Below are 19,748 nucleotides of genomic sequence, written 5' to 3'. Positions count from 1 at the left end.
AAATTAACAAAACGAGGGACAAAGCAAAATGCAGCCCTTAACTTAGGGTAACTGCAAAACCAAAGACAACATTTAAAGGAAACTCACAAACATCAAATCAAAATGTGATTATCAAGGTCGATAAAAAAACCCCCAGTCCCCGGACATGGAAGGTCTCGACGGTGCCAGCAGACACCGCGTGCTCCCTTGTCTAGGGACACCTGGCCGCGAATGTAGCCACGGAAGGGGACAGACAGTCGGGTCGGACAACCCCCTTGATCGCCCGCTGTCTGGACCTGTTAATGGCCAACTTGGCCAGGCCCAGGAGCTGGTTCACGAGGAGATCCTCCTCCATCTCGGCCCCCCTCTGCACTGGGTGCCTGTAAATCAGGAGCTTGGGACTGAAGTGCAAACAAAACATTAATAAAAAGGTTCTTTAAATAACTATAATAGTTATTTAGTTTTCATTATTTAGCTGAACAAGATCAAGCATTTCTTTACCAATTTATGTTTAATACCCTTCTTGGTTTACTGACATATTGTCAGAGATTGAGATTCCGGTATTTTGTTTTCCCAAGATACAGGCATGAAATTAATTAACATTTTAACGTAATACAATGTTAAATAGAAAGTAACTAACATTCTGAATTGAACAGTCACTTGAATAACAAAAGATTATTAAAAAGGAAATTAATTTTCAGTTTCAAAGTTATGTCATAGGAATACAAACACATAATCCTCTTAGCATTAAGCAGTTTATGAGCTTAGAAAAAGCTGTTAAAATACATTAAAAATATGCTACTTACTTTGCTCTAGGTGTATGTGTTAGTATTGGTGCTTCTTTGCTGAGTTTAGCTTTAGCATTTGGCAACGCACTCCTATCCTGGAAACACAAAATCCACAATACACAACCATGAGTACACAACATTTTAAACCGACTGTTCTTCATTTCTAGTGTTTGGGATAAAGGGCATTCTTCCACCTTTGCTGTTTGTCCCTGTAAAATATTAAAAACTCTTCTTTTCCGCCTGGGTATCTAAACCATTTTCTTCCTCAACACTTCCCCAACTCTTCTGAATTGATGTTATCAACAGAATGTAAGTGCTAAACAATCATAGCAAAGGCAAAACATTCAAAATCACAAAACAAATAAAGGGACCAGCTTTCTACCGAAATCACGTTAAATGAACAAAAGGTTAATTGTGAGCACTGTGCATCCTGACAAATTAAAGAGTTGGCAGCCACTTTTAATGCAGAAAACCACCCAGCGCAAGTGAATCTCTATCATTAGTTTCATCATTTGACACTACAATGTAAGCAATCAATATGGAGACTCAATATTGTAACATCAGTACATTTATATAATTCATCCCATTATGAAATTTACAGGTTCATAATCACCAGGCAAGGTGCAGCATCACAGATACAGCTATGATAATAAGCAGATCACCAGATTGTGTGCAAGGTAATTAAATAGCAATTTTTTCTCATCAATAGTTAAACGTTTTAAGGTTGCTGCCTAAAAATATCCATGAAACACTTACCACCAACTTAGTACATGCCATATTATCAATGCAAGAAAAACTACAGTACAATGCTGCTGGTTGGATCCAATTACTTCTGGATAAACAGTAGAAAAAAAGGGACTGGATAACATTATATTAATACATTGACCTTTCACCTCTGGGACCTGGGTTTAAAAGCAACCCAAATTTAGGACAAAGGCACCACTCTTTGACACCTACAAAAGTCTTAACTAATATGAGACTGAGCAGCCTCAACTGAGTTCCTGGTGGACACAAATACAATATCTCACAATGAACATGTGCAAACGCTACGAAAGGCATATTTTGTTTTCATAAAATGAAAATACATTGCAGTTTAACTAATTCTGTAGCACACAGCTGAAAATATGGCTTTGGTTCAGTGGCTATTCATCAAAATACAAGTCATTCTGGCAAGCTAATAACAGTTCAGTTTGTTGCCCCAGCTATTCCAATCAGATGCTTTTGGGATCATGTCTCTGAGTCAGAAGGCTGTGAGTTCAACTCCAATTCTGGAATGCAACATCCAGGTTGGCACCCCAGTGCAGTGCTGAGGGAGTGAGAAAGGTGATCCTTTAACTTGCTTTGTGATTTTGAATGTTTTGCCTTTACCAAGATTATTTGGTACTTGTATTCTGTGGATAACGTCAATTCAGGAGCCTTGGAAAGAAGTAGGAGGCAGAAAATGGTTTAGTTACACATGACGAATAGAAAGGACTCCAATCTTTCAATTGAGATGTTAAAACAAGCCAAGCCCCATCTGCTCTCTCAAACAGACGTAAAATATCCCTTGACACTAATACAGGGAAGAGCAGGTTAAGTTCTACCCAGTCTCTTGTCTAATATTCATCCCCCAACCAACATCGCAAAAAAAGATTATGTAGTCACTGTCACGTTGCTGTTTGTGGGACCTTGTGCAAAATTTGTCTGGCACATTTTTTACATTACAAGCAGCTACACTTCAAAAGAACTTTATTGGCTGTAAAGCATTTTGGGATGTCCTGATATCATGCAAGGTATTGTATAAAAGCAAATTCTTTCACCTAAATAAATGAACTGATATAAGACAACTGACATGGAAAGAAAGACATGCATTTATCTAACACATTTCATGATAAAAGGATGCCCCAAAGCACTCTACAGCCAATGACACATGATAAAAGGATGCCCCAAAGCACTCTACAGCCAATGTACGAGGGCAGAGGTTTTGTTTTTACATGCAAATATAAAAGCACAATACTGCAGGTGTTGGAAATATGAAATCAAAACAGAAAATGCTGGAAACACTCAGGGCAAGCAGTATCTGCGGAGAGAAAGAAAGTTAATGTTCAGGTCAATGAAGGGTCAAGAGACCTAGTAGAAATGGGTTCAGCTCCAAATTCTGACAAGAATGCCATCATTTCACTGTGATTGCACCTGATTCAGGCCTGGGAATTTCTTTGCCTGTTATTTCAAACGTACACCTGAGCAAAGAGTAAAATTGTAAATTGGAAAGAAAAGAATGAACTTGCATTTACACAATGCCTTTCACAATATTATGGTGTGCCAAAATGTTTTCCAACCAATGAAGTACTTTTTGAACTATAGCCACTTTTGTAAATGAAGCCCTGCAGCCAACTTGCAAATGACCAGATCCTACAACCCACCATGTGCTAATGAGCAGGTAATCTCTTTTTATGATGGTGGTAGGAAATAAATATTGACCAGAACACCAGGGAGAGCACCCCAGCTCTTCTTCAAAATGGTGACATGGGGACTTTTAAATCTACTTGACAGAACATCTCATCCAAGCACCAGCACATCCGTTGGTGCAGCATTCCATCAGCAGTGCACTGGAGTGTCAGGTTAGACTACGTGCTCAAGTCACTCAAGTGGGATTTGAACCAATAATTTTCTGACTCAGAGATGAGAGAGCTACCAACTGAGTCATTGTATCGGAGTAAAGCCTGATGCAGTCCACGTGTAATGCACATAAGAGTCACTCCAGGTCTAACAGCAATGAGAGTTCAGGCTTTTGTTTTCTTTTTCCTAGTTCAAAGCACTCAAGAATTGAATTGCCTGCCCTGCTTCCTGTGCTGAGGTGAGTTAAGTCAGCATAGACCGGGAACCACCCCAAGATCTTGGGTCTATAATTATTAATTCCAAATTCTACTTAATTCTGCAATGCTCCAATACCTCAAACAGTAAAGGCTGCTACTAAAGAAACTTACCTGTTATCCCATCCATTGCAGGGAAAAAAACGTATTTCAATGGTATTTTGGTGAAAGTATTTCTACGATTAAATCAGGAAGCAGCTGTTCTGTTCAATTATGTCGATCAATTCTTGTTCCTTACAATCGGATGAACAAAGATGAAAAACAGATGCCAGCACCACAAGTGCACTAAATGCACAACAACATCAAGTACCAGCTGTAAGTGGATAGCATTTCGAGAGTTTACTGTCCGAACAGCAGTATCATGCAAACCCATAATATCGGTTTTTTAATTTAGTGGTACATATCTCTTTACTGGATCCTACTGAACTTAACCAGAGCTAGTTTTCCACCTACTACTAACTAGTAATTTTCTTTTGTCTTACCTTCCACTCCTGAAAATGCTGCCTGATCTAACTGTTTTACATTATGAAGGGAAGAGATAGGGTACCTGTTGGCCATAGTTTGTGTAGATCTAGGGCACAGAAATGAGATCTGGAATAATTTTATAACTATGTACCCTAACCACCTAGAACCACTGATGCCGACTTAGCTGAAGCATTCAAAGAAACTGAGCTTCCAAAGCCAGCAGGGAGCACAGCACTGGAATGAGGAACCAGATGACTCAACTTGGATCATTCTCATTCCCATTTTCTGATGCTCCCATCAAGCAGGAATTTCCTCAGCATTGATGCTTTTTGCTGACAGCAGTGGAATTTTAAAATTCTAAGGTTAGGGTTTGGAAAAACAGCTTTTTTTGCTGCAACCAGTTCCACTTCAGCTTGTTTTAAAGAACTAGCTCATGCAAGAAATCAAGAATTTTGTCCTTGATGGGAGGGCGGGCAGGCCCCACCAGCTCGGTGGCAGGCAGGCAGCTGATCGCCACCGCCGAAACGTTTCCTGCTGCCATTTTAAGTGGGTGGACCAATTAAGGCCCGCCAAGCGGGCTGCCCGTTGGGAAATGGGGTGCGCTTCCTTGGGGGGGGGGGGGGGGAGAATACCCCAACTGCCAGAGTGCGCTCTTTCGAGCGAAAGCGTGCACATCTCCCTGAGACTAAGCGCTGCCTCAGGGAGAGCGCTGAAAGTTTTTAGAAAGTTTAAAAATAGAAAAATAAAAAAATCATTAACATGTCCCCCTCATGGGACAATGTCACATGAGATGGGACATGTTGATAAATATCACAGAAACTTTATTAAACTTTTTAAAAACGGACATGAAACCTCATCCCGCCGGTGGATGAGGTTTCATGTTTTTTCAGAAGCCCGCCGGCCTTAAGGTTGGACGGGCAGGGCCTTTAATTAATTTAACTACCCTGTCAATGGCCTCAATTGGCCATCGACAGGTCGGCGGGCGGACAGCTGATGGCGCTGTGCCCCGCCCTTCCTGAGTATTTAAATGGGGCGGGATGACGTCGGGGGTTCCTCCCGACATCATCCCGCATCATTTTCGCGTCGGCGAGCAGGCCCCGCCCCCAACTCGCCCATGGAAAAATTCTGCCCCTTGGTGTCACAAAGGTATTGGCAGATCACAATACAGTCGCCAGACTTTGCGCTAAAGCCGTCATTTCACAGGTTGTTGCTGCCAAGAAATAATGCTGGTGGAGTCGCACTTTCATTTGTCACAAGTCCAAACAAGATGCAAATTTATCAGGTAGGTCAGAGCCATCAATGACTGGACTTGGGAAAAGATTCAAATGAGGTCTTTGAAGAAAACAAGCTAAAGGAATGTACATGTTCACTGATAATTGTTTTGCACGCTGCAACTGGAAAAACACTATGCAACATCTTTGAATATCAAAACATACACACAACTCTGAATGGATTGAAGACAGCTGCTTTAGTCAGAAACATATTACTAAGTTGTTCTTAAAAAAGAACACATGAATAAGGGGCTGACTGAAGGAAAAAAAACATACACCCACTAATTTAATAAGTGCTTTCAGTTGGCTAGTTAGCTTTCTAGAAGGAAACTGTAATGAAGGCAGCTGATTCCTCATGTAAAACTCTAGGAGTTCTGCAATAGAATAACAAATCCATTGTTAAGCTGTTCCTGATAGTGTTAAAAAAAAAAATCAGACTGACAAATTTGACATGGCTGCATCAAACTAAGAGAATCCAGAAGACATGGGATTACTATAAGCAACAGACCTGTCAACCAGGTTTTACTGTCCAAATACTTGGTTATGTCAGACATTCTATCATAGACCAGTGCTTCTTCACAGAATAACTAGTGCAATAGAGATAGAAACTGGAGCAAATGCTGGACACTGAAGAAAAGATTATTCAGGAATATCAAAGTTCTGGGTCACAATCAGCTATAGGGTCGAGACAAGCTCCATGTTGTTGTTGCTGAGCTGTGACATGAAGAGCAAAAATACAATGATAAACAGCATGCAGAGGAAATTAAACACTTACAAGATGAATACAGTGATGGGATTCAAAATAAATAATATTCTTGGAGATCTCGGTCAGAAAGAACAATGTGTGGAATGGTCAACTCTGTGATGATAAACCAGCAGGAGTCACCTCCTCTTCTGTACGACAGGCATGAGGTAACAGGCTGACGTATGTGGAGGTGTGACGGCTGGTGTCTGTGTTAATTGCTACTCATTCCTGCACAACTACAAAAGACATAAAAGTTGGATCTCTTCCAATTCAGAATGTTGAACGCTTTGGATAAAATGAGAAAGCATTGTTATTGTAAAAGGGAATGCTAGTCAACAGGTCAGAGGAAAGCTTTTCAAAATACATGCATTGTTTTTTGGAAGGTGGAGGCAGCACTTTCCATGTAAAGCGCTAGTTTGGGGGAGTGGTGAGGAGGAAATGAATCACATCTCCGAGCTTGATTTAAATGCGTCTTTGATTTTATGGGGTTTTGTCACTTTGCATCACTAGTCACTTCCTGAGCTGCACTGTTGACTCAAATGTGGGTTGAGAAAGTACGTGTACATCCAGGAGCACCTACAGTGATTTGAGTGGGAGTTGGTGTTTTGAGACCAATCACAGAGGCTGATTGGCAGTTTCCTGCTGAGCAGTTGCTGTTTCACATGAGATGCAGAGACACACAGAAATTATACAGAAACCACACTAACTTCTATTAATTTTGCATTTCAATTTTTCTTAACTAATGTTTCATTCATACCTTACATTGACCAAGGTGCTGGAGCTGAAACATTGTCACCTTTTAACCAACAATTATGAAACAGGTAAATGAGGACAGGTATGCAGTAAAGATCACTGGGAATGTGAGAAAGACTAATCTTTCATCTCTCCGTTAGCTACATCAGCTTACTTTGAAGCTTATATCTTTCAACAGATAGGATACTGAAATTCCATTTGTCAGTCGATGCCTGTTGCTCCTAGACTTAATAAAGTCCAAATCTATAGACATAATAGTGAACTGGGTAAGGATGTTTTGCTCCATTCCAGCGTTTAGTGTCTGAACACTAGAAAAAAAAAGCTGCCATGCCATCCCCTCAGATGGATTATGACCTTGGCAGCAAAGCATGAGATGCTAGCATCCTAGGTACCTCATGCTTATAGCAGAAACCTTGCACCACTGTAACTGCACATCAACATTCTGTCTGTACCTGCTGATGTAAAATAGCAAAGTCGAAACTTCCCCTTATGTGGGGAGTGGAGTAGACTGCTTAGCCCCTCAAGCCTGTCATTCAAGGAGATCCTGGCATATCTAAACCCCACATCCCTTAATCTCTGGTTAAAAATATCAATCTCAGATTTAAAATTAACTACCACAACATCAACTGCCTTTTGCAGAAAAGACTTCCAACCTTCTACCACCATTTGCGTTTGGAATATTTCCTAACTTTATTCCTAAAAGAATTGGCTCTAACTTTTCGGCTATCCTCTCTAGTTTTAGTCTTCCCCAGTCAATGGAGAGTTTCTCTTTATCTACCATATCGGTTCCCCTAAATATCTTGAAAACTTGATCAAATGATCCCTTAATCTTCTAAATTCCAGACAATACAGCACTAGTTTCTGAAATCTCACCTCAGAATGGAACCCTTGAGTCCAGGTATCATTCTGGTAAATCTGCCCTCTACTCACTCTAGATCTCAGTATGTCCTCCATAAGGTGTGGTGCCCAGAACTGATCATAGTACTCTAGATGTGGTGTAACTGGGGCTTTATATAGCTGTAGAATAACCTCTAACCCCTTGCAGTCTTGTCCTATAGGCATAAAGGCAATAATCCCTTAGCCTTATTCATCCCAAGATCTCTTTGGTTCTCTGCTTTTTCTAACTTTTCACCCTTTAGAAAGCACTGCGATTTATTCCTTTTTGTGCCTAAATGGATGACCTCACACCAATCCATTTACTGCAGTTCTGTCCATTCACTTAATCAATTCATACCTCTTTGTAATTTCCTGCTTCCATCTATGGCACCTATCTTTGTGTCATTAGTAAACTTGGATTTGGGGCTCTCTATCCTATTATCCAAACTGTTAATAAATATTTGAATTGAGGGCCCAACACAGATCCTTGCAGGACACCAGTAGTCACATCTTGCCACTTAGAATACCTGCCCATTATCTCTACTGCCTGTCTGTCTCCTGCCACTCAGCCCATCTCCTAACCAGTGGTGTAGTGCCAAATTTTGAGATGCCGTACTATTACATTTGATTTCCTATGTATTAATCATTTAAGTCCCCAAACATTAGTAAAATTATGCTTTTTAGGTGAAAAATATTAGTGCCGGTAGGCACTTAATTTTGAACCATGTGATATTTTGAATCATTCGTCTTTAGCACAGTTAGAATTTCATTATGTGACAGTTTAATTATTTAATTCAAACCTATGAAAAACATGAATTACAGAAAATTTTAATTACTTCTGACTGGGGGATGGTTTATAGAGGGGGAAAGGCTTTTCTTGATTTATATTAATAACCTAGACCTGTGCGTATAGGGCACAATTTCAAAATGTGAAGATGATGCAAGACTTGGAAGTATTGCGAACTGTGAGGAGGATAGTGATAGAATTCAAGACGATGTAGACAGGCTGGTGGAATAGGCAGACACATGGCAGATGAAATTTAATGTGGAGAAGTGTGAAGTGATATATTTTGGTAGGGAGAATGGGGAGAGGAGCCAAAAAAATAAAGGGTACAATTCTAAAGGAAATGCAGGAGCAGAGGGACCTGGGTGTATATGTGCATAAGTCATTGAAGGTGGCAGGGCAGGCTGAGAAAGCAGTTAATAAATAATACTGAATCCTAGGTTTTATAAATGGGACCACAGAATACAAAAGTAAGTAAGTTATGAACCTTCATAAAACACTGGTTCAGTCTCAATGGGAAGGATGTGAAGGTTTTAGAAAGAAGATTTATGAGGATTAAAGACTTCAGTTGTGAATATAGACTGGCGAAACTGGGGTTGTTCACCTTAAAGAGAAGGTTGAGAGGAAATTTATTATACACTTTCAAAATTATGAGGCGTCTGGATAGCATAAATGGAGAAGTAGTACTTCCATCGGCAGAGGGTCGAGAGCCCTAAGGTGATTAACAAAAGAACCAGAGGCGTCATTAGGAAAAACCTCTTTATGCGGCAAGTGGTTTGGATCTGGAATGCACTGCCTGAGTGCTTGGTAGAGAGAGACTCAATTGCAGTTTTCAAAAGGGATAATTATCTAATGAGAAAAAGTTCTACAGGCTACAGGGAAAAGGTGGAGCAGTGGGACTAGATGAGTGCTCTTGCTGAGAAATGACACAAACACAATGTACTGAATGGCCTCCGCCTGTGCTGTAAGCATTCTATGATTCTGGTCTCGATACATTCAAGAAACTTGATAAACACATGAGGAAGAAAGAAGCTTAAGGTTACCCTGATAGTGTGATCAAGAAGGGTGGGAGGAGGCTTGTATGGAACATAAACACCAGCATAGATGGGGTGGGCCAAATGGCCTGTTCCTGTGCTGTAAATTCCATGTAAAGCTGTCAGCAGGGAATACAGACACTATACTGCGTCTCACATCCTCAGCCATCACAGCCAAGGAATTAATGTGAACGACTCTCTCTCCACACTCTCCCCTCACATTTTCTCTCTCCTACCCCCTCACATAGTCTCCAGTCACTCACTCACTCAGATGCTGATAGGCCCCGCTCCAGTTGCTTCACGTCCCGCTCAGGCTTGCCTGGGCCCCGCTCCGTCTGCCTCGCGGCCCGCTTGGGATCCCCTGGTCTACCGCTGCCTCATGACCTGAGCCCTGGAACTTACCTTCAAAGCTTACCTTCCCACTCTTTGCTGTTTGTCCAATCACAGGTTGGTATCTCTCTGCATTTGCTGCTAGTAGCAAATGCAGAAAGAAACCAGCCTGTGATTGGATAAGCAGCTTTACAGCATTTTTCAAATGTAAGTCACTTGAATGTCCATCAAGTTTGGCAGGCCACATCGAGTTGGACAGGTCTGCTTTAACTAGAAGGTGCTGGAGTGGCGCTGCGGTGTGCTCGGGCAGCACTACACCACTGCTCCTAGCCAGATCAATAATTTGCCTTCAATTTCATACACCTTTCTCTGTCTGTGGGGCTCTCAGGTAACAATAGCTCCAGGAGGTGGCAAGATTTAAAACACAATCCAAGCTATTCCTTTATTGATTTTTCCCTCCCTCTGAAAGGATTTGCTGGATCTCAGTTTGGGAGCTACTCACAACTACCTGCAATTTGATTGTGTCGAAAAATGCAGCTACAAACTGACATTCTACCACTGCAGGGGCTGCACTTGCTCACAGGTAAGTCGCTGCAATTTGCATTCGGGGTTTTGAACAAGGGTCATGGAGCCTGGGTGTCAAGATTGGGCCAATCAGGATGGTGACTGTGATAAGTGGTTATTTTTTTTATTTGTGTAATGCTTAAAGTTGATTTTACTTCAGGTAGCCAACAATGGTGCCAGCTGCCTCAGAGAAAACTTAAGTTGCAGCAGGGACCTGAAGCAGATGTTAGGTCATTTAACTGCATCTGCAAATGGCATAATACTTCCTTCAGACTTGCTTCTTGTTAGTCCTAACCTAGTATAGTGAGCAGTAGATTTCTAGGCTGAAGTGTGCGCAAGTTTCCTGCCTGCTATTTTGGTGCCTTAGGTGACTGTGTAGCGCTTGAAAAATGGGGACTAGGGTGGTCTAAATTAATACCCTGCACCCACCCCTTGCCTTCACAGCAGAGCATGGCGTTCCAAATCAGTTGTCCACAGCTCTCTTCTTGATTTCCTTACCCTTTGTTAAAATAACGCAGCAGTGATGAACTCCAGGTACAAAGGAAAACTGAAACCATGCCAGTTAAGAGTGGGGTACCGCATTTTGTTTACTGAAACGACTATTTCTTGCATTTCTTAAAGTTGATGAATCTTGGCCAAGACACTTCTTGACCATCAGGTTAGAAGATGAAGACAAGTAGTTGAACAGGCACAACAATTACCTTTGCTAGAAATAAATTCATTGTAATAATATATGCAAATAAAAATTAATAGCTGAAGTGCCAGCAGCTACTAACATTTTTTTTCTCAAGGTAACAATAGTATTTTAGCCTTTAATGGAAGTCAGGAATCATTTCAACAACAACACACCCCACCAGAGTTCTTGATGATATCTTAACTACCGGTATGAAGCCACTCTGCATCAGCAGGTAATGTGAGGCTATAATTTAGGAAACAATAGCATGTGTAAGACTCATATATCCGATGTAATGAAGGCTGCTGGAATCTGTAATGATAGAATCATATGAAACGTACTGGCACCTCTTGTATAATTATATTGTCATTGCCCTTTGAGGTATGGTGTAAATTGGGAGGGGGGTATAAACATTAACATTGGCATACATCTGTTGGACTGAATGGCCTGTTTCTGTATTGCAAAATTCTATGAACTGCATTAACAATTAACATTAACAGGGAAATAATTAGATTGGATATTTGACTGCTCCCACCCCCTACCACTCCCCCACCCCCTACCACCGCCCCCCCCCCCCCCACCCCCCATTTAAGCAGTGTACCTGTTTGATTATTTCAATAAAAAACACTATTAGAACATGAGGGCATAGACATATTTAGGAAGTAAACAGCATTAGCTCCTTCCTACCAGATGCTTCTGACCATATTCCTTAATCAACTGTCCCTCCAAAAATACATCCAATTGTCTCATGTATAACAATGGCCTCCCTGACTGCATATTGCATAGCCTCCCCTGAGTCTGGAATTAAGAAAAATATTTCCACTTCATCTGCCCCACACCCTCCACTACATTTACTCCAAACCTCCTGATTCCATTAATTGCTGCTGGTATTTGCCATAACAATCAATTTATTCACAAATACCTCTTCAAAGTTTCCTCTTTGTCAAAGAAATCAAGCAAAAGCTCTTTAACCTTTCTTGATCATAATATAGATTTCCGATATATGTAGTCACCTCTGTGTCATTGTGATATTGAAAGAGCAGGTATATTCTTTCCAATAATTAGGTGAGTAGAATTCTTCTGCTGTTCCAGATGGGCTCTGACTGACCTTCTTCTTCCCCATGTCCCCTGTCCCACTTTTCTCAGCAAGAATTTCCTGCCCAATGACAACATTCTCCAAATCCATCAATGCATTTTGAAAACTTGCTTATTAAAGTATCAAATGCCTTTGTTTGGGTTATCTATGAATGCAATAAACAGTAACAAAGGAAAGCTGGAATAAGGGTGGCTCCCATCTTATGGTAACAGATCACAGAGTCACCAGAGGTTCAGAAACCAGTGAGTCCCAAAAGTATACAGACCAGGAGAATAGGGCACCATAGATTCTCAAGCATAAACCAAGAGTAATTAGCAACTAATTATACTTATCACTCCACAATCTTGTAAACTATGCAACTTGTTTAGAATTATGCACACATCTGCCACTCCAGTCCATTAGTGTGCTGGAGTCTGTTCAATTCTGGTTTATTTGGCTACAAGGACAACGTTTAATGCTCAAAATCAACCATGAAAATTTAAGTAATCATCTACACTTAAAGCATGTAAAAATATTAACTTCAGCTCAGGTTTTGTTCTCTGTTTCGGTCCAAGCCAGTGATCCATGCTTAACTTTCACACAGGGCATACACTGCACAAACATACACTGTCCATGGGCTATAGCTCTCAGCATCCTGTGATATAACAGAACGTAATGCAGTTCTCGCATTCATCCCAGTCAGCATCACAATAAGGGAGAACAGCTTCAGCTTTTTTCAGGCAAACTCGTGTACCAATGAAGCTGAAAGAAAGGCTTTTCTGAAAAACTGTCCTGCCTCTGCAAACATTTTATTAAGGTCCCAGAATTATGAGTACATATGAAGACAATTCACTGCAGGGAACATTAGAATACAAAAATTCTAGCAAAAGGACTGGATAACTTGCAAGTGAAAGAATTTGAAGAACTTCTGCACTTTATAAATAGAGTGGATAGTTTACAATTTCTGATGAAACGTCATCAACCCGAAACATTAACTCGTTTCTTTCCTGCCTGACCTGCTGAGTGTTTTCCAGCGTTTTCAGTTTTTGCTTCAGATTTTCAGCATCCACAGTACTCCGCTTTAGTCTAAACTTTCATTGGGTATTCTGTGCAAGTGCAGACTATCAAATCTTTCAGAAAGAGTGTTATTTACTCATTCCATTTCAAATGGTAATAATTAAATAGTGACAGTGCTCATCAGACAAGACTGACTTCCATCTTAAGGCAGGCACTTATTAAATTCACAAGGTTATCAGCAGCAAGTCAGGAAACTGGTATTCAGTTAGCATGGCAACTGGACATAAATGAAGCCGTTTCAAAAAGAAACAAAATTCACCACTGAATGGAAATAGGTCAATCCACCTCAGTTTTGTTTTGCAACAGGCGGCAAAATATGAGTAAGACAAATTAAGTAACATAAGGTAGGTGAACTAGTTCCAGTTACCATATACATTTAATATGATGCATAAAATATATATCTTGCATGGAAAATTCTAATAACTTGCAATGTATTATTCATTATTTTTTTAAAAATCTACTCATTATGCCATGAAAAGGAGTGTACTACCGCCACCACCCCTTTTGCCACACCAGTAGGATTATGAATAATGTAGGAGTAATGCCTTTGGGGGCAATTTTAACTTAACTCACCTGGTGGGAAACGAACGGGACCAGGTTGAATATTGGATTTACATTCTGCCTAACATTCAGTGGTCACAGTTTGCTTTCAGGGCTCAATGTTGTCATCAGAAGCCCTCGCTGGAATTCTCCATTCAATGGAGAATAAAATTGGGCAGGGTGTAAGAGCAGCGATACACCCAATCTTATCTGTTTCCTGGCAGGTGACTTAGTTTAAAATTGCTCCCTTGACTTTCTAGTCTGTACAACTCTGTTAGACACTGCCCTTACCGACTTGGTCAACTGTGGAGCAACCTGCTTGCCTTTTTATTAAAGGTAAACCGTTAGCATTATGGGATGACCTTTTATTGCTGGGGGCATTGTGTGTGCTAACAGTGACTAACCGTCCAGACAGAAACTATCCTTACGTTGATGCATGCTCAAGCTCCAAAACAGTAACGGTGACGACGTCATTATTGCAAACCAATGCTAACCTCAACAGTTTGCAACTGATTACCAGAATGTGGACAAAGGTTATCGAAAATGATGCATATAAAACCTTTTGCACCTACCACACACAAGTCACATTTCAAACATCACATTTGTTACAAATAGAAAATAATCTCTTTGAATTATGCATTCAAGAGAAAGTAAGGTCCCATTTTCCTGTGATTTCTAAAAAAAACCTCGAGGAGCAACCACAGATTAACAAGCAACTGTCAAATCACACAGATGCAATTAAGTGATAGGCCCAGTGTGAGACCAAACAGGAATGAGCTTCAACTTGAGCTCAGAAGTGCCTCTTCAAGAGAAACCGGAGCTTGTGGCCTTAAAAGGGTTATGCTATTTTATGCACAGTTCCCGCTGAGAAGCAGAATAATATACTTTGTATTAGGTGATATAAAGCATTTATAACAACACATTCTCTGACTCACTGTGAGCAATGCACTGCTAGGATTTCATACACGAAAGCTGTGCATTAATTCCAGTGAGGGCTTCTGATGACAACATTGAACCCTGAAAGCAAACTGTGACTAGTTCCAAATGGAAACAGAAAATATCATATGCAAACCCAAGCACTCATAGGAGTGTTATCAAAGAAAACTTGACACCGAGTCACACAAAGGTATATTAGGACTGCTGGTTGAAAACTTAACCAAAGAGGTAGGTTTTAAGTAGTCCCTTAAAAGAAAGAGAGTGAAGTAGAGAGATAGAGGGGTTTAGGGAGGGGGTTCTAGAACTTGGGTTCTGGGCTGTTGAAGGTATGGCAACCACCGACAGATCAATGAAAATCGGAGATATCTATGAGGCCAGACTTGGAGGAGTGCAAAATCTTGGAGGGTTGTATTGCTGAAGGCCTAACAAAGCTAATTGGGGGCTGGGAAGATAATGGAAGGATTGAATACAAGGGTGAGAATTTTAAATACATTATACCCAAGTGTCAGCCTTGGCTGAGTTGTGATGCACCACCAAGACAAAATTTTATGCGTTCAAGCCCCACTCTAGGCACTTGAGGCTGACATTGAAGTTAGTTCCTGTCAGAAACACTGACAATTATTGTTGTAGCAATCAAAATTCAAGAAGTTCACCATTATTAGACATCACCCATTGACACAATTGTATCATTAAAAAGGCTAAAGTTAACAAATTGTACTGTACGTAGGTTTAGTAATGGAAAGCCTTAATTTGTATGTATTATTGGCATGTTGTTAAGAAATATTTAAGTTGGAATTTCTTTAAGCTGTAACGTAGGAGAAAAAAAGGTGAACTGAGGTTGTAGTTGGGATACTTTTGCAGATGGGCTCCAGTACATCGAGCATTAGCAGTAAGCAAAAGCCAAAACTGGGATACCGATTGGCTAGAAGAATGGGATGAGGGCAAGAATTGCAAATAAAGGGTACAAGTTAAGATAAGTACTTCTCCCATTGGTCAAGAATTGTAAACATAGGGTGTAAGTTGTGGCAGGATATCCATAAGCTCCCTTCCTATTGGTCAGCAGTTACAAATACTTGGGGAAAAAATATTAGTTGTTTAGGTGTTTAGATATGAGCTGAATATTAGCAAGGCTGCCTGCAAAAAAAACTTGCTGGGAGATAGCATTGTCGGAGGACACTTGTGAAGGGGCTCTTGCTGGGAGAGAAAGTTAGAAGTAAGGCCAGGAGCTGCTGTAAGAATCTACAACTGAGACTAGGGATTGCTGTATGAATCTCAAAGTGAGGCCAGGGATTGTCGTCAGAATCCAGATCAGTATTAGAATACAGCATTAAGATAAAAGTAATTGCCTGAAGGAAAAGTGAACAGTCATTGTTAGAAAGCTGCTTTTAGCAGAGCGCACTCAGCAGCAGGAGAGAGGGAGGGAGAAGCTTTCAGCAAGAGCACTCAGCTCTCTGAGGTAGACTGGTAAATTAGAGTTGAAGTCTTAAAGCTGAAAAGGGGTTTTGCATGTACGTTAAAGTTAAGTTGATTAAGTTAAAGCCTCAAAGTACACTGTGTCAAGAGACCAGGCTCAAAGTCCTGGGATCCATGGGAAAGACTGCCATGCCTCGATTGGTAGAATGTTAAGTATTAAGTATTATAAAACTTGTTGGTTTGCATTCTAAAACAGTGATTGTGTTTTTTGCCAGTAAGGTTTTTCCCCTCAAGAATTTTCTTAATCTGGGGTTTAGTATAGAGTCCAAATCCCAATATCATTAAGAAAGGACTGAAGTGTGGCTGCTCCTTTAACACCCATGTTATATGTGCACTGTGCACAAATTGGATCACATTAAATTACACATAAGCTGATTTGCATGCGACATGCATTAAGCTTTCATATCATTTACACCCACATTAAGTAGCCCTGAGTAATAATGCAATGGATTAGTGGAATAGAGGGCTGGTGATGTGTCCTTATAATTTTCCAGGCCACAAAGTCTACTGGTAGGAATGATCTGACCACAACCAAAATCCGTCTGTTAGAAACTGAAATAAAATGATTGCAACTGGGAGAGAAAAAGTGACTTGGCATCTCAACTGGAAAAATGCATTTTGAATGATTTGTGGGAACCAGGGGAAAAAAAATCAAGTAACTGCAAGTTGTTCTCTATAACATTTAATTATGGAATATTAAAAAAATCTTGACCTAACTATAATTACTGATCGATCTCCTGTATGTAGCATTTCAAACAGGGACTCAAGAACATCTGAGGTCACATTAAGTAAGGGTGGAGGGTGAGGATAACTGGTTCAGGCTGCACAGACTTTACTGAGTTACAATTTTTGATTTAGAATGAGGATCTGAGGGTCACAAAGCTCAGCTCATATAGTGCCAGCATTGACAGAATGGGGTATAGCTGATTGATGGGCATTGATGCATGTACAAAGTTAGTTGCACTGTACAAGCACATTGTACAGTGCACATTGAGTTTACTGATTCATAGGTCTGGACAACAACAAAAAATCATTTGAAAGAGGCTGAACCCGTCAAGTAAAAAAAATTATTAAAGGTATTGAGAGATACAAAGGGCAATTTAAATAGAAAGACAAACCCCACTAAATCCTTATTTGAGGCACCGGCATTTCAGTTGCAGAAAAAATACAATAGTGGCTGACAAAAATTTCAGGAGGGGTTTTGAAAGATTTGCCGGAACCTGGCACAAAGTGAAACTGAAAATGGCAAACTGCTATATGTGTGGAAATTGGAATTCAAAATGGGGAAAAATTGGCAAAGAGTGCAGCAACCAAAATTCAAATTGTGCAAACTCGAGATTTTATGATTCTGATCAATATGGTAAAATTAGATTATTAAACATTGGATCAGAACACGACCAATGCTGCACTCTAACAGATTCCCTCCAAATGGAAAACTAACTCCAGAACTCAATGTTGCGCCTGATAATGGAAGAGCCTAAGATTTCCAACTTCAAATGAAAACCTTAAATTTGGTGCAGTTGATAAAATATATGCCTATTAAAACGGATTTAAAAATAATTTGCATTTATATAGTACAATGCACTACCTCAGGACATCGCAAAGTGCTTTTCAACTAATGAAGTGCAGTCACTGTTATCTTCTTCTCAGGTTCTCTGCCTGAGGGCAGGTGTGAGCCACAGTGCCATGAACTCCACCATGGGTGGGGCAAGGGGGCAGGTGTTGAATCACAACCCATGCACTTGGCACCAATCTGATCCATACCAACCAGCCAGCCAACTGACCCTGAAAGGAGTCCAACAGTTTTACATGCACATTGCAGCCTGGAGCTAGACAGTGATGTTCGAGGCTCCAATTTCTTTCCATCACATGGCTGACCAGTAATGTCTTCTGCTCTTACCACCTACCATTGGTGTATGTTGGAAGAATTTGCTGGCTGATACTGAGCCTGTTTGGCCACATTACGAACATACCTTCTTTGGCCATCAAGTCCTAGAGTATGACTTGAACCCGGAACTTCTGGCTTAGAAGCAGGGACGCTACCCACTGCGCCATAAGACCCCCCCACTCACTGTAATTATGGAGGAAATATGGCAGCCAGTTTGTGCACAGCATGCTCCTACAAAGAGCAATGCGATGATAACCATATAATCTGTTCTGTTTTCTTACGTGGTATTGGTTGCGAGGTAAATATTGTCTAGAGCATCGGGCAGGGTAAGTAGATGTAATGTCAAGGCTAATCTATAACAAGATAATAACTTTTGATTCAATATTTACAAGCAGATTTCCTATGCTGTCGTTTACAGTGAATCAATGGATATGATGCTTTAAAGTTTTTTTCCCCCCCAAGAGTCAAATGGAGCCATGGGGCAAGGCCTGAAAAGTGAGGAATGAGAAAAATTTATATCAATAAGCTGGGTTCAGAGGTCTGCGTGAGCAATAAAGCGTTAGGCTGAGGGCAGAAGCAGCAATAAAATAAAACTGGGGATGAGGGAGCCATAAAAGAGCAGAATGGCAAGCAGTAAATTCAAACCAGGGGCTCATGAAACCATAAACCTATGGTGTAGTGAAGCAGCAAAGTATGATCGAGGATGAGGGAACCATAAACCAGGGAAGCAAGGCAATAAAAAAAAACAGGGTCAGTGGAGCTACGGTAGAGTGGCAGTGCCACAAAGGGCAAAGTAGAATTCCGAGATGCAGAGGGATCTAGGCGTTCTAGTGTAAGAGTCACAAAAGTTAGTATGCAGGTACAGCAAGTAATTAAGAAGGCTAATGGCATGCTATTCTTTATTACGAGAGGGATTGAACATAAAAGTAAGGTCGTTATGCTTCAGTTATACAGGGCATTGCTGAGACTGCACTTTGAACACTAAGCAGTTTTGGTTTCCTTATTTAAGGAAGGATGTAAATGCACTGGAGGCGGTTCAGAGGGGGTTTACTGGATCAATACCTGGAATGAGCGGGTAGTCTCATGAGGAAAGATTAGACAGACCGGGCTTGTTTCTACTGGTGTTTAGAAGAATGAGGGGTGACTTGATTGAAATCCTGAACGGTATTGACAAGGTGGACATGGAAAGGATGCTTCCTCTTGCGGGTGAGTCCTGAACTAGGGGGCAGTGTTTTAAAATTAGGGGTTGCCCTTTTAGGACAGAGATGAGGAGAAATTTTCTCTCAGAGGTTTGAAAGATTTTGGAACTTTCTGCCTCCGAAGGTAGTGGAGGCAGGGCCATTGAATATTTTTAAGGCAGAGGTAGATAAATTCTTGTTAGGCAAGGGAATCAAAGGTTATCAGCCATGATCTTACTGAATAGAGGAGCAGGCTCCAAGCTGAATGGCCTACTCCTGCTCCTATTTTGGTTGTTTGCAGCAAAATCAAAGTCAGGTGGGACCAGAGGCCAGCGGGATGATTAAAATTTTGCTTAAGCCCAACCGATACAGTAAATTCCATGACAAAGTTGATCATGGTGGGGGGAGCCAGTGGGAAGGCAGATTTTGAGGGTCAGGTGCTGAGTGGTGGGCCAGAATCATGAAGG

At 40.8% G+C, this 19,748-nt stretch overlaps 1 protein-coding gene across 3 annotated transcripts in view; it reads right to left on the bottom strand.

The window, feature by feature from the left end:
* The window catches only part of LOC121288878 (uncharacterized protein C1orf21-like), a 219,767-nt gene that overhangs the window by 30,626 nt on the left and 169,393 nt on the right, over positions 1-19,748 (bottom strand). For all 3 annotated transcript variants that reach the window (XM_041207685.1, XM_041207683.1, XM_041207684.1), the window contains exon 4: positions 786-862. In XM_041207685.1, the coding sequence (XP_041063619.1) occupies positions 786-862 (77 nt within the window). The remainder of the gene's footprint in view (positions 1-785; positions 863-19,748) is intronic.

Source organism: Carcharodon carcharias, chromosome 16 (genome assembly GCF_017639515.1).
Source record: "Carcharodon carcharias isolate sCarCar2 chromosome 16, sCarCar2.pri, whole genome shotgun sequence".
NCBI lineage: Eukaryota > Metazoa > Chordata > Chondrichthyes > Lamniformes > Lamnidae > Carcharodon > Carcharodon carcharias.
The sequence above is the reverse complement of the archived record's forward strand: the minus strand, read 5'-3'. Positions and strand labels throughout refer to the sequence as shown.